The sequence below is a fragment of the Labeo rohita genome, chromosome 10, assembly GCF_022985175.1.
Source record: "Labeo rohita strain BAU-BD-2019 chromosome 10, IGBB_LRoh.1.0, whole genome shotgun sequence".
NCBI lineage: Eukaryota > Metazoa > Chordata > Actinopteri > Cypriniformes > Cyprinidae > Labeo > Labeo rohita.
Genome location: NC_066878.1, coordinates 11057242 through 11069832, shown reverse-complemented (window position 1 = coordinate 11069832; position 12591 = coordinate 11057242). Strand labels below are relative to the sequence as shown.

Here is a 12591-nt window from a genome sequence, read left to right as displayed (position 1 = left end):
GGACCATATAGTGGACTTCAGTGGGAGCCAATGGATCAAAGGTCCAAACTGCAGTTTCACTGCAGCTTCAAACGGCTCTACACGATCCCAGCCGAGGAATCAAAGGGTCTCATCTAGCAAAATGGTTGGTCATTTTCTACACAAATAAAAATGTATATACTACTTAACAACAAATGCTCATCTTGCTCTAACTCAACCTCACGTGTTACATGAGTACACTGTAAAAAGTTTTCACCAGTTTCAACTTAAAAACTCAAGTTTAGCAGCTGCCTTAAAATTTTAAGTTAAATCAACTTAAAAGTACATGTCGTTTTAACTCATTTTATTGTAATGAGTTAAAGGAGAAGTCCACTTCCAGAACAACAATTCACAAATAATTTACTCACCCCTTGTCATTCAAGATGTTCATGTCTTTCTGTCTTCAGTCGTAAAGAAATTATGAAATTCAGCATTTTTCTCCATGTAATGGACTTTATTGGTGCCCCGATTTTGAACTTCCAAAATGTAGTTTAAATGCAGCTTCAAAATGCTCTAAACGATCCCAGCCGAGGAAAAAGGGTCTTATCTAGCGAAACGATCTGTCTTTTTTTTTAGGAAATAAAAATGTGTATACTTTATAGCACAAAAGCTTGTGTAGCACAGGCTCTGGGATGTGCGTTCACGCCACTATGTATTATTGAATCACGTCGAAAGGTTACGCGGAACGTAGGCAGAACTACAGACCCAGTGTTTACAAAGCGAACGCGCAAAGACTAAGAAAGTGCAAGTAAGTCAAACACTGTTTACAAACATAAAGGTACAGCGATGTTGGATGATTCTGCAGTTGTAGGAGAAAATAAGATGGAGTTTTTCGATGAACTTAGATGTGATTCGTAGTAGTGATGGGAAGTTTGGTACCGAGTCATTGTACCGAGTGTTCATTTCGTTCATTTTAGCAAAATATAATTAAAATGTTACGTGTTATCCATCACCATGCCCATCACTAATTTGTAGCATCGTGGACGCGCATCCCAGAGCCTGTGCTACACAAGCTTGTGTGCTTAAAAAAGTATACAAATTTTTATTTTTCAAAAAAAAATGACAGATAGTTTCACTAGATAAGACCCTTTTTCCTCAGCTGAGATCATTTTGAGCCCTGTGAAGCTGCATTTAAACTACATCTTGGAAGTTCAAAATCGGGGCACCAATAAAGTCCATTACATGGAGAAAAATGCAGAAATGTTTTCCTCAAAAACCGTAATTTCTTTACGATTGAAGACAGAAAGACATGAACATCTTGGATGACAAGAGGGTGAGTACATTATTTGTAAATTTTTGTTTAGGAAGTGGACTTCTCCTTTAAAATGACTTGCAGTTTTAAGTTGATTTAACTTAAAATTTTAAGGCAGCTGCTGAACTTAAGTTGAAAACGGTGAAAACTTTTTATAGTGTACCGACCCAGTGTTTACAAAGTGAATGTGCAAAGAAAGTCAACTGCCCTTCCCAAAAAAATGTTGAAGTTGGAGGAGAAAATAAGATTTTTTAACCAGAGCACACGGACGAAAAACTAACCGCACGTAATGCGTAATGCATAAAGATGTAATGCAAGATGAGTATTTATGGTTAAGAAGTACAGAAACTTTTTTTTTAAGAAAATGACCAATCAGTTTGTTAGATAAGACCCTTATTCCTCGGCTGGGATCATGTAGAGTCCTTTGAAGCTGCATTGAAACTGCAATTTGTACCTTCAACCCATTGATCCCCATTGAAGTCCACTATATGGAGAAAAATCCTTAAATGTTTTTCTCCAAAAAATAAATTTCTTTGCGACTGAAGAGAGAAAGACATGAACATCTTGGATGACATGGGGGTGAGTAAATTATCAGGAAATTTTTTATTGTGGAAGTGAACTTATCTTTGAAGCCTGGTCCACTTTGCAGCTTATTATTATTGGCCTATTTATACACAAAACAGATTGACCAACCACATTTAATTTTTTCTCACTGCTAAGGAGAGGATTTATCTGATATAAAGGATACAAAAACTAAAATTAATTAATTAATTAATTAATGAACAAAAATGCAAAATATAAAGTTCTTCACTGTAAAAAAGGGCTTATCTTAGGGCTTATCTAGTATTTTTGTCTTGCTTCTAGTCAAAATATTTTAAAATTCTTAAATCAAGATGCATTTACTAGATAAGCAAAAAGATATTTAGTCTTGTTTCCTAGGGGGAAAAAATCTTAATTAAGTGCATTTTGCTTAAAATAAGTAAAGCAATCTGCCAGTGGGGTAAGAAAATATTCTTTTCACTTATCTAGTAAATGCATCTTGGTTTAAGAATTTTCAAATATTTTGACTAGAAACAAGACAAAAATACTAAGTGAGATAAACCTTTTTTGCAGTGTTCACATGGGTATCTGGTTAAGGCTGCAAATAAAACTAGTCATAGTCAATGTTTATTCATTTTAAGTGTTTAATTTTAGTTAAAAAAAGTTATTTAAATAATAAATGTATCATATATATCTATAATATTTGATTAATCTTTCTACTTCTATGTAAATAGGGAAGGCCATACCACAACTATAATGTTAACAACACAGAGAAACAATATTATTTGAATCACTTTCAACATTTTTTCTTTATTTATTTTTTAGTTATTTATTTTTTACCAGCTGATGAACGATAGAAATATTAACAGCCAATCAGAATCCACTCGACTTAAAAGCACTCTAGCTTTTAAAGCGCCAGGCAACAAAACTGCAGCTTACGATTATAATAAGTAGAATATTATTGTCTGTTAATTTGGACGCTAATATAGTTATAGAAATTTGTATAGTTATCGTGCCTTAAAGGAATAGTTCGCCAAAAAAGTAAAATTCTTTCATTAATTACTTACCCTTGTGTTGTTCCAAACCTGTAAGACCTTTGTTTATCTTCAGAACACAAATTAAGATATTTTTGATGAAATCTGAGAGCTTTCTGACCCTGCATAGACAGCAACGTAACTTAAAACATTCAAGGGTTCAAGAAAGGTAGTATGGACATCATTAGAATAGTCCATGTGACATCAGTGGTTCAACCTTAATTTTATAAAGCTACAAGAAAGAAAACAAAAATAACAACTTTATGACACAAATGTGTCGTGGTACACTGTAAAAAAAATCTGTAAAATTTACACTAAAAAATGGCGGCTGTGGTTACCGAAATGTACCAACTTATTGAAGTACTGAAATCTGTTTTGTACCCTTATAATTCACTGATAACCACCAAAAGCATGTGATGATGAGAAAGTTACATGATGAACCAAAGCTCATCACAAACAGCTTTTAAATAACATATATAGAAGGTGCACTGTGTCATAGGCACAAACACCAAACACCATCATGGACACATGAAACTGAAATAACGCAACAAACCTTAATTTAACAACATTAGATATAACATGCAATCCTAATGTACAAAATTGCTAAGAAAAAGCTAAGAAGATAATGTTATTTCAACAAAAAATGTGACACAGGGAATTCTGGGAATGTTCATTTACAGTTACATACGGTCTTTTAACCGTTAACCATTTAACAGGTTTTTATTGTAGCATTTTTACAGTTAATTTCACTGTCATTTTTTACAGTGTACTCTTGTGAACCCGTGTCGAAGACTGTCGTTAGTCATTAGTTTTGTTTTATTTGTGCACAAAAATATTCTTGTAGCTTCATAACATTACGGTTTAATCACTGATGTCACATGAACTATTTTAACAATGTCCTTACTACCTTTCTGGACCTTGAACGTGGTAGTTGTGTTGCTGTCTACAGGATCAGAAAGCTCTTTGATTTCATTAAAAATGAATTTTTGTGTTCCAAAGATGAACACAGGTCTTACAGGTTTAGAATGACATGAGGGTGAGTAATTACAGAATTTTTATTTTTGGGTGAACTATTCCTTTAATACTAGTCGAAATGTGCACCTGAATCCCAGACAATGTGCAACACCAGCCAACCAAATTAGAAGTGTTTTGCAGTATTTGTAGACTGATTTCCCTGAAGAGCAAATGTGGCTATGTGGTGCTTTCAAAATATTTCTCTGTTTGTTTAAGCAGTCATCTGAGGGGGAAGGGGTGGTAGATGCATATGGAAACAATCAATGTTTTTGCAATTCCACTTGTCACCACTAGTACTTAAGAAATTACATGCTTCATCTTTAAAATCATCCTTTAAATGATTACATTTCATGCCAAGAGATTGATCCTTAAGCTCTTGCAAAGATTTTCTTCTAATATCACTTCTGATTGGTGGGGGTGGCCTGTTAGTGGCATGCTTCTCTCTTACAATAACAACACCACAGCAGTGTGTGAATGCACTATGTCTGTGTCTCTTTTTTGCATGGCATGGTTTGTTTTCTCCATCTCTCGCGGCAGCCTGCTTGGCGCCATGTTCCCCATGCCCCGTGTCATCTGGGCCATGGCTGACGATGGCCTGCTCTTCAAATTCATGACTGGGATCAACGAGAGAACAAAAACACCCATACACGCCACTATAACAGCAGGCTTTGCTGCAGGTGAGCGAATTTTAATGCTACTAATCTACTGACGTCGCGTTACGTTAACGATATCGCGCATCTGTCCAACTGGAGCATGTTGCATGGAAAAAACGACGTTTTTGGCCACACCGAAACTATAACTGGAATGGGCCGGACAGCTACGATGGGATTCATTTAACAGTTTTCTTCGTAAATAAACTGGATTTATCCCCTTTCTGCCTTTGACACCACCTCTGGCAGCTGCCAGTTGGCTTATGTGTTTCTTTTCTGCTCTCTTCCTTTTTTTTTGATCATCCCATGATCAGTCTCTTGGGGTCCTTGTTTCCCCTCCCACGTATAATCTTTGCCATGGCCCGGGACGGTCTGCTCTTCTCGTTTCTGGCGCGGGTGAGCGAGAAGAAGACGCCTGTCGTGTCCACTCTGGCCTCCGGGGTCATTGCTGGTAAGAGCAGAGGGCGTTGTGGGATTGGAGGGTTGAGCTCCAGTGGGCTGATTTTGTTGCTGTTAGAAACATCAGCCTGTACATATCTAAAGGGAGGAGGTTGGAAACTCACTGTTTATTAAACACACAGCAGTTACATGTAATTGGTAGTACTAAAGGGTTTTTTGTTTTCTTTCTTTTCTAAATGATTCCAGTAGTTTCCTGAAATAAAAACTCGTAAGACTGACTTTGCTATGTGTTGGAATTATTTGCTTTATTGTGCAAACATGACATGTGATACCATGACGCCAGTTTTACCACACTTAAAAGTCTGTTGACATTGTGAATAGTTTGGTGTGCTTCTGTTTCATTCATTGAAGGAGTTTAATTGCTTATGCTGTTAGCACTTTCCACGAATAGGGTACAGGACATTTTTTTATTATTTTGATTTTTTCATTTTTTATAATTGCATTTAGCCTTCAGCGAGGACGAATAAACAAGATATTATTTGACTAAATATTATAATTTGTTTATAATTAATGTTTATTATATTTTATATAACATCAGATAGTTGTATCTAGAGGACATAGGATGTCCTTGATTTTTTTTTTTTTTTTTTGCTTTTAACTCAAGAACCTACAGGTGTAAAGTCAAAATGAATCATTTTCACTTCCCAGGTTTCTATATTATAATATATTATATTATATTATATTTATTTTTTAATTGCTAAAATATTTCTAAAACCCCCTTTATGCATTCTAATGTTAAAAAGTATTGTGGTATTATTTTATATCCTATTTGTGGAAAGTGGCTTTTTTTAATTTTACAAATGTTCATATCTATTTAATATTACAAATGGACTCGGACATGTTAAGTGTTTTGTAAGTTGATCTGTCAATATTGACTCTTACGACTGAAAAAAAAAAAAAAATTTATGTATTTAATTGTTCATAGTTCACTGACAAAAAGGTGTATTTTGTGGGAGTAATATTTATGTACACTCACAGAAAAAAGATACAAAAGCTGTCACTGCATTGGAACTAATAGGGCCCTGTGAAATTTATTTTATTTTTTCCCAAGTTCCTTTTTATTTTTTCCAAATTCTGTTTTTCTGTTTACATTTTTCTTGATTCAGTTTATTCCGTTTTATTTTTCTAGACTGTTTTGATGGTTAAATAAAAAAAAAAATGAACCAAAAAGCACATCTAATCAATTGAATTAATTGAATTATAAATGAATAATGAAACCGACACAATTTTACAGCAACTTAATAAAAGTTTAACAAAAATGAAAATGTAAGGCCCTATTAAATATGTTTTAGTTTTTGCTCAAATTCAGTTTTATTTTTAAAAATTATTTTTCAAGACTTTTTCAATAATTTTCTGGATTCTATTTTAATAGTTTCATAAAATGGTAAAAATAAAAATGATCTGTAATTGATTTTATAAAAATGAATGTATTTATGTATTTATTTTTTTGTGTATTTACATTTTTCTGTTAAATAAATTCTGGTAAATATTTTTTTCTGGTAAATATTCCTTAAAAATAGTGTTTTACTCTCAGAAAAGTTTCTTTATAGTCGAAAAAGCTTCTTTAGATTTAAAAAATTCTTCAAAATGCTTAAGAACTGTTCACTGAAAGGTTCTTCTAGGAACCAGAAACTGTTCTTCTATGGCGTCACTGCAAAAACACCCTTTTGGAACCTTTATTTTTAAGATTGTAGACATAGACTTAGACTTAGAAGTAATGTTGGCTTAAATAGCAGGCTATTACAACATGTTCTCTATATAAAATATATAGCTTTGAATCCTTATTAAACTCCTCATTGCAAATATCAGTCTATCATCAAAACAGACGATCATAAATTGATCCTTTCCATTCCTGTCCAGCTATTATGGCTTTCCTGTTTGACCTGAAGGACCTGGTTGATCTGATGTCTATAGGAACTCTTTTGGCCTACACGCTGGTCGCTGCCTGTGTTCTTGTACTCAGGTTGGCAGATGCATGTGAAATGAATGCTTTTCAATATTTGTGTATTTACAATTAGGCTGTTCAGTGTAAAATAATATTGTGAATGATCTACAGGTACCAGCCCGAGCAGTTTTCTCAAACATATCACATAGCCAGCACACACGATGAGATGGAAATGAGCGAGACCATAAGCACACCAAGCATGGGGATTCTTCCCGGCATAGAAGAGCGTTTAAGCTTCAAAACGCTGTTCTTTCCCGACATCACTGAACCCTCCAACCTTTCAGGCTTCACCGTTAACATCTGCGCGAGTCTGCTTGGTAATGAAACAATGCAGTTCCACTTTAAGACAGATGCTGTTTTTTAGTGCTTTAGTATTTTGTTTTCTAAACGGTATCTTTTTCAGGTCTGCTGATCTTCAGCTTCAGTCTGCTGGCCGTCCTGGGCGGAAGTGCAATGTGGAGTATTGTCACTCTCAGTGTCCTGTTCAGCATGTGTGTCATTATCACGTTTATCATCTGGAGACAACCTGAGAGTAAAACCAAGCTCTCGTTTAAGGTTAGACCTCATAATGCCTAAGCACATCTAACAGAGTACCAGGGTGTGGTTACACCCAATCAAATCAGTGCTTTTAAAGGCAGATTTACTATTTATAGAGTTTCGTTTAATCTAATGTTGATTATTAATTGTTAAATGCAAGAAGCCAAATACTATGTTTTCGGTTGCACTTTATTTTACAGTACGTGTACTTGCACAACCCTCTACGGACACCTTGGCAATTTAATCGCATATATATGTGTGTGTGTGTGTGTGTGTGTGTGTTTGTAAAATGGCACAGATTTTTAAATATCTGAAAGTACACTCTTAACATCAGTCAGTCAAGCATTATAATATATTATGATAATCAAGTATTATTTAATGATAGAACTTTAGTGATTAAAATAAAAATTTGTTAACATATATGAATGCATATTAGTCATTTTAACTGAACTTGGGTCTGGTGTTGGTGCTTTTTTGGTCATTCAGTTTTTCTGTAAAAAATGGGGAAAAAACTAACAATAATACTGATAATAATAATAATATTAATACGAATTCTAATAAGAACCATTTAAAACGCACTAAGGATTAATGAGCTCCTGGATTCATGAATATTAATTAGTTTGTGTGCGTTCGCTTGAACTGATTTGCTAAAATCAAAACAGCTGCGATAATAGGTGAGTAAAGATTTATTCGCATTACTCGCAATGTGGAGGGTTGTTACAGTGCACTTACCTAAGAAAGTACTGGTAATATAAGGTAATTGTAACAAATAATAAACAATAATCATACAAAGATGAAGTTAAACAGTGTTTAATTGATTCACACAAAGGTAAATACAAACAAAAAAGGCTGGTGACATAAACAATAGGCGTTAACATAAACAATACCAGACAAACTAAAACTGAACAGACAGGAACTTAAATACACAGACCAAACGAGGATAATTAATAAGACAAACCTGAACTTAATAAAGAACTCAAATCAATAACCATGATAACTAATTACTGAAAACAATGTCCAAACAGAGTAACTACAAGGGGTAGGGGTAGGTTTAGCGGTAGGTTCAGGGTTAGTACCTAATTATTGTAATTAGTATAATAACTACTTAGTGTGTACATGGGGAACGGGACTGTAAAATAAAATTATAAATAGAAATGTAGTAAACTAATGAAACTAATACTAAACTAAGTTAATAAAAATTAAACCAAAATAAAATGAAAACTGATCATTTTTAATAAAACCTAATATAGTTTATACACGCAATTACTTAAACGCACCTTTTTAAATTATTACATGCATTATTGTTTTTTCCCCCAAAAATGTTGTGGATACAACGATCCTGATATTACAATGAAGAATATATGTACATATATACTTGGTCTTTTAACTTCTTAGAAACATTTTAACTTTACTGCTAAAGTGCTACTAATCTTATTTTATTTTATTTTATTTGATTTCTGTTACCAAAAACTATTCTTAATCATTTTAGTTTTAGTTAACAATAACACAGGTTGGTTTTAGAAATATACATATACTTGGTCTTTTAACTTCTTAGAAATATTTTAACTTTACTGCTTTTAAATATTTAAATACTTTTGTATTTTAGTAAAGAAAGTTAACATTTTTCTACATTTCTTCAAAAAGGTTTTTAAAATGACCCATCCAACCAGTGTTATTGTTAACTAAAACAAAAATTAAGAATAGTTTTTGGTAACTAAAATAAAGCAGAAAAAATGATTTTAAAAAAACCCTCTGAAAATAAAAATAGAGATAAATATAGAAAGATAAAAAAAACATAATAAAATTACAAAAAAATATTTCATATAAAACAGAAAATTCAAAATATTAATAAATGTTTGCCAAACTAGATTTTCCCATTTATTTATTTTTAGACGCTCACAATTACACATTCCAGTCATTTTTAATAACTGTATATATATATATATATATATATATATAATTATTATTATTATTATTTTTTTTTTTTTTTTCAAATCTTCCAACAGGTTCCTTTACTCCCATTCATCCCAGTGGTCAGCATGTTTGTCAATGTGTACCTAATGATGCAGCTGGACAGGGGTACCTGGATCCGATTTGCCATCTGGATGTCTTTAGGTACAGTACACACTTCTACACAAGCAAGTATGCCAGTAAAAAAAAAAAACTTGGTCCGACAACTCGTAAACACAAGTTTTTCTGCTTGTAAAAATCAAATAAAGGCTTTCGGACATTTGACAATTACAAATGTCCTCTGGTGGGGCTCCCGAAAAGCACTTGGCACGTATGCGGTCAATAATTTGTTCCATTATCCCTCTGTTCTCTCCAGGACTCGTAATCTACTTTGGCTATGGAATCTGGCACAGTACTGAAGCCTCACTGGTCCATTCCAGTATGGACGAGGAGCTGAATGTGTACAAACCCGCCTGCAGTCTAAACAGAGACAGCGTGACCCCGGAAAAGGAGGCTTTCCTCTGTAACGGATCACGGGTTGACGAGGACGGAGATCTTTAATATGGAACAGTGTTATATTATTTACTCAAACGTTACATGAAAGCACACCGCCGAGAGGTTGTGAGGTGCACAGGCCGTTGGAATCGAATCAGATGGAGCTCTTTGATCCATTTAACAATGTCACTTCCTTGTCAAGAAGTCTAAGAGCTTTTGTTCTACATGGGTGGAAGTATTTAAGTATTCTTACAACTCATAGGTTTTGTTTCCTACTTCAGAAATCTTGAAGAAGCCAAAACAGGCACAGGACCTTTTACTGAGTGGTTGTAGAATTTAAAAAAAAGAAAAAAAAACGCAATGTAGGCATCTGTGAGCTGCAGTATTTCATGTTGATCAATTGAACTTGTGCCTTTTGTCTTACTTTCGCAGTTGAAACTAAATCACAGTTGGTTGATCTGAATCTTGGATGTCAGTGTTTAGGGTTTTACGTATCTGAACGTGTCTTTACACAGGAAGAAATCAAATAACGCTTGGCTTTTCTGCTGAATTTGTCTGTCTGAGGTCGCATTTAGGAAACGTTTCCCTCTGGTTTGAACTGCCCGGATCCAGAATGTGTAGGTTTTTGCTGGTCCACCCAGATTAGACCTTCAGGTAGTGCTGCCACCTGGTGGTGTGGTCGGGCTGTCGCCAGGGTTAGTTGCTTTTGATCTGGCACAGTGCTGGCTACTGTGTCTTCTGTGCAGATGGAGTCTGCCTCTTCGCTAGCGTCTTAATATAGCGTAAGCAGGTGATTTTAGGATATTTGGAGAGAAGTTGATATCTTGGTGTGCGTTTTGGCCATTCAAGGTGTTTGGACATACACTCCCGTTCAAAAGTTTGGGATCAGGAAGACTTGTGCTTTGTTTTTTCTAAAGTTTTAAACTTTTTAAGTTTCTTGTGCTCATCAAGGCTGCATTTATTTGAACAAAAATACAGAAAAAAAACAGTAATGTCGTGAAATATTATTACAGTTTAAAATAATGGTTTTCTATTTTAATGTAATTTAAAATGTAATTTATTTCTGTTCAAATCTGAATTTTTAGCATCATTACTTAATATTTGTTTGGAACCTGTGAATTTTTTTTCAGGAATCTTTGATGAATAAAAAGTTAAAAAGAACAGAATTTATTCAAAATAGAAATCTTTTCAAAGTCTTTACTTTGATCACTTTAAAAAAATAAATAAATAAATTTAACATCCTTCCTGGATAAAAGTATTCATTTCTTTCAAGAAAGAAAGAAAGAAAGAGAAAGAATTCTTCTTTTTCCCAGGATTCTTTGATGAATAAAAAGTTAAAAAGAACAGAATTTATTCAAAATAGAAATCTTTTCAAAGTCTTTAACTTTTAAAATTTAACATCCTCACTGGATAAAAGTATTCATTTCTTTCAAGAAAGAAAGAAAGAAAGAAAGAGAAAGAATTCTTCTTTTTTTTCCAGGAGTCTTTGATGAATAAAAAGTTTAAAAGAAAGAAAGAATCAGTTTGGATAATATTGACATGTACCAGATGAAAACAATAAAAAACTTGAATTACAAAAAAAAAAAAAAAAAGAAGGAAAGAGAAAGAATTCTTTTTTCCAGGATTCTTTGATGAATAAAAAGTTAAAAAGAACAGAATTTATTCAAAATAGAGATATTTTCAAAGTCTTTACTTTGATCACTTAAAAAAAAAAAAATCAGTTTAACATTCTTGCTGGATACAAGTATTACTTTTTTTCAAAAAAGAAAGAAACAAAGAAAGAAAAAAGAAACAAACAAACAAAGAGAAAGAAAGAAAAAAGAAAAAAAAATTACTGACCTCTTTGAACAGTAGTTTATATTGTTAGAAAATCTTTCTATTTTGAATAAATGCTGTTCTTTTTAAGTTTTATTCATTTAAGAGTCCTGAAAAAATCACAGGTTCCAAAAATTCCAGTTTCCAACACTGATAATAAATCAGCATATTAAAATGATTTCTGAACGATAATGTGACACTGAAGACTGGAATAATGATGCTGAAAATTCATCTTTGCGTCACAGAAATAAATTATATTTTAAAGTATATTAAAATAGAAAACCATTATTTTAAATTGCAATAATGTTTCACAATATTACTATTTTTTCTGTATTTTTGATCAAATAAATGCAGCCTTGATGAGCAGAAGTAACTCTTAAAAAAAACCTTAAAAATCTCACTGATCCCAAACCTTTGAACATCAGTGTATATCACATTGTATTTATGTTTCTGCAACCTGGAGGTACTCTACCAAAGATTAGAATAATTGAGATTTTTATTATTTTTAAAAGAAGCCTCTTATTCTCACCAAGTCTGCATTTGTTTGATGAGCAATAGAGAAAAAACAATAATACTGTGAAATATTATTACAGTCTAAAATAACTGTTTCTATTTTAATATATTTAAAAAAGTAATTTATTCCTGTGATGGCAAAGATAAAATTTCAGCAGCCATTACTCCATTTGTTGTTTCAACTTAAAGTAAGTGTTCATGCTGCCTTCAAATTTTAAGTTTAGTCAACGTGAAATATTAAGTTGTACAATGTGACAACTTGGATATTTGAGTTGAGTAAACTTCAGATTTTAAAGCAGCACAAACACTTACTTTAAGCTGAAACAATGTTTTTTTACAGTGAGTAGTAGTATTTTAAATCATTACGTT

At 33.0% G+C, this 12591-nt stretch overlaps 1 protein-coding gene across 2 annotated transcripts in view; it reads left to right on the top strand.

Annotated features, from left to right (window-relative positions):
- Nucleotides 1-11627, top strand: part of slc7a1a (solute carrier family 7 member 1a) — a 33853-nt gene extending 22226 nt beyond the window's left edge. Inside the window, exons 7-12 of one of the 2 annotated variants that reach the window (XM_051121341.1) lie at nucleotides 4823-4959; nucleotides 6828-6930; nucleotides 7024-7229; nucleotides 7316-7467; nucleotides 9456-9564; nucleotides 9776-11627. In XM_051121341.1, coding sequence (XP_050977298.1) covers nucleotides 4823-4959; nucleotides 6828-6930; nucleotides 7024-7229; nucleotides 7316-7467; nucleotides 9456-9564; nucleotides 9776-9960 — 892 coding nt within the window. In that variant the 3' untranslated portion in view covers nucleotides 9961-11627. Of the gene's footprint in view, nucleotides 1-4395; nucleotides 4536-4822; nucleotides 4960-6827; nucleotides 6931-7023; nucleotides 7230-7315; nucleotides 7468-9455; nucleotides 9565-9775 lie in introns of both variants that reach the window. The other variant, XM_051121340.1, reaches the window with a different exon arrangement.
- The last annotated feature ends 964 nt before the right edge of the window (nucleotides 11628-12591 follow it).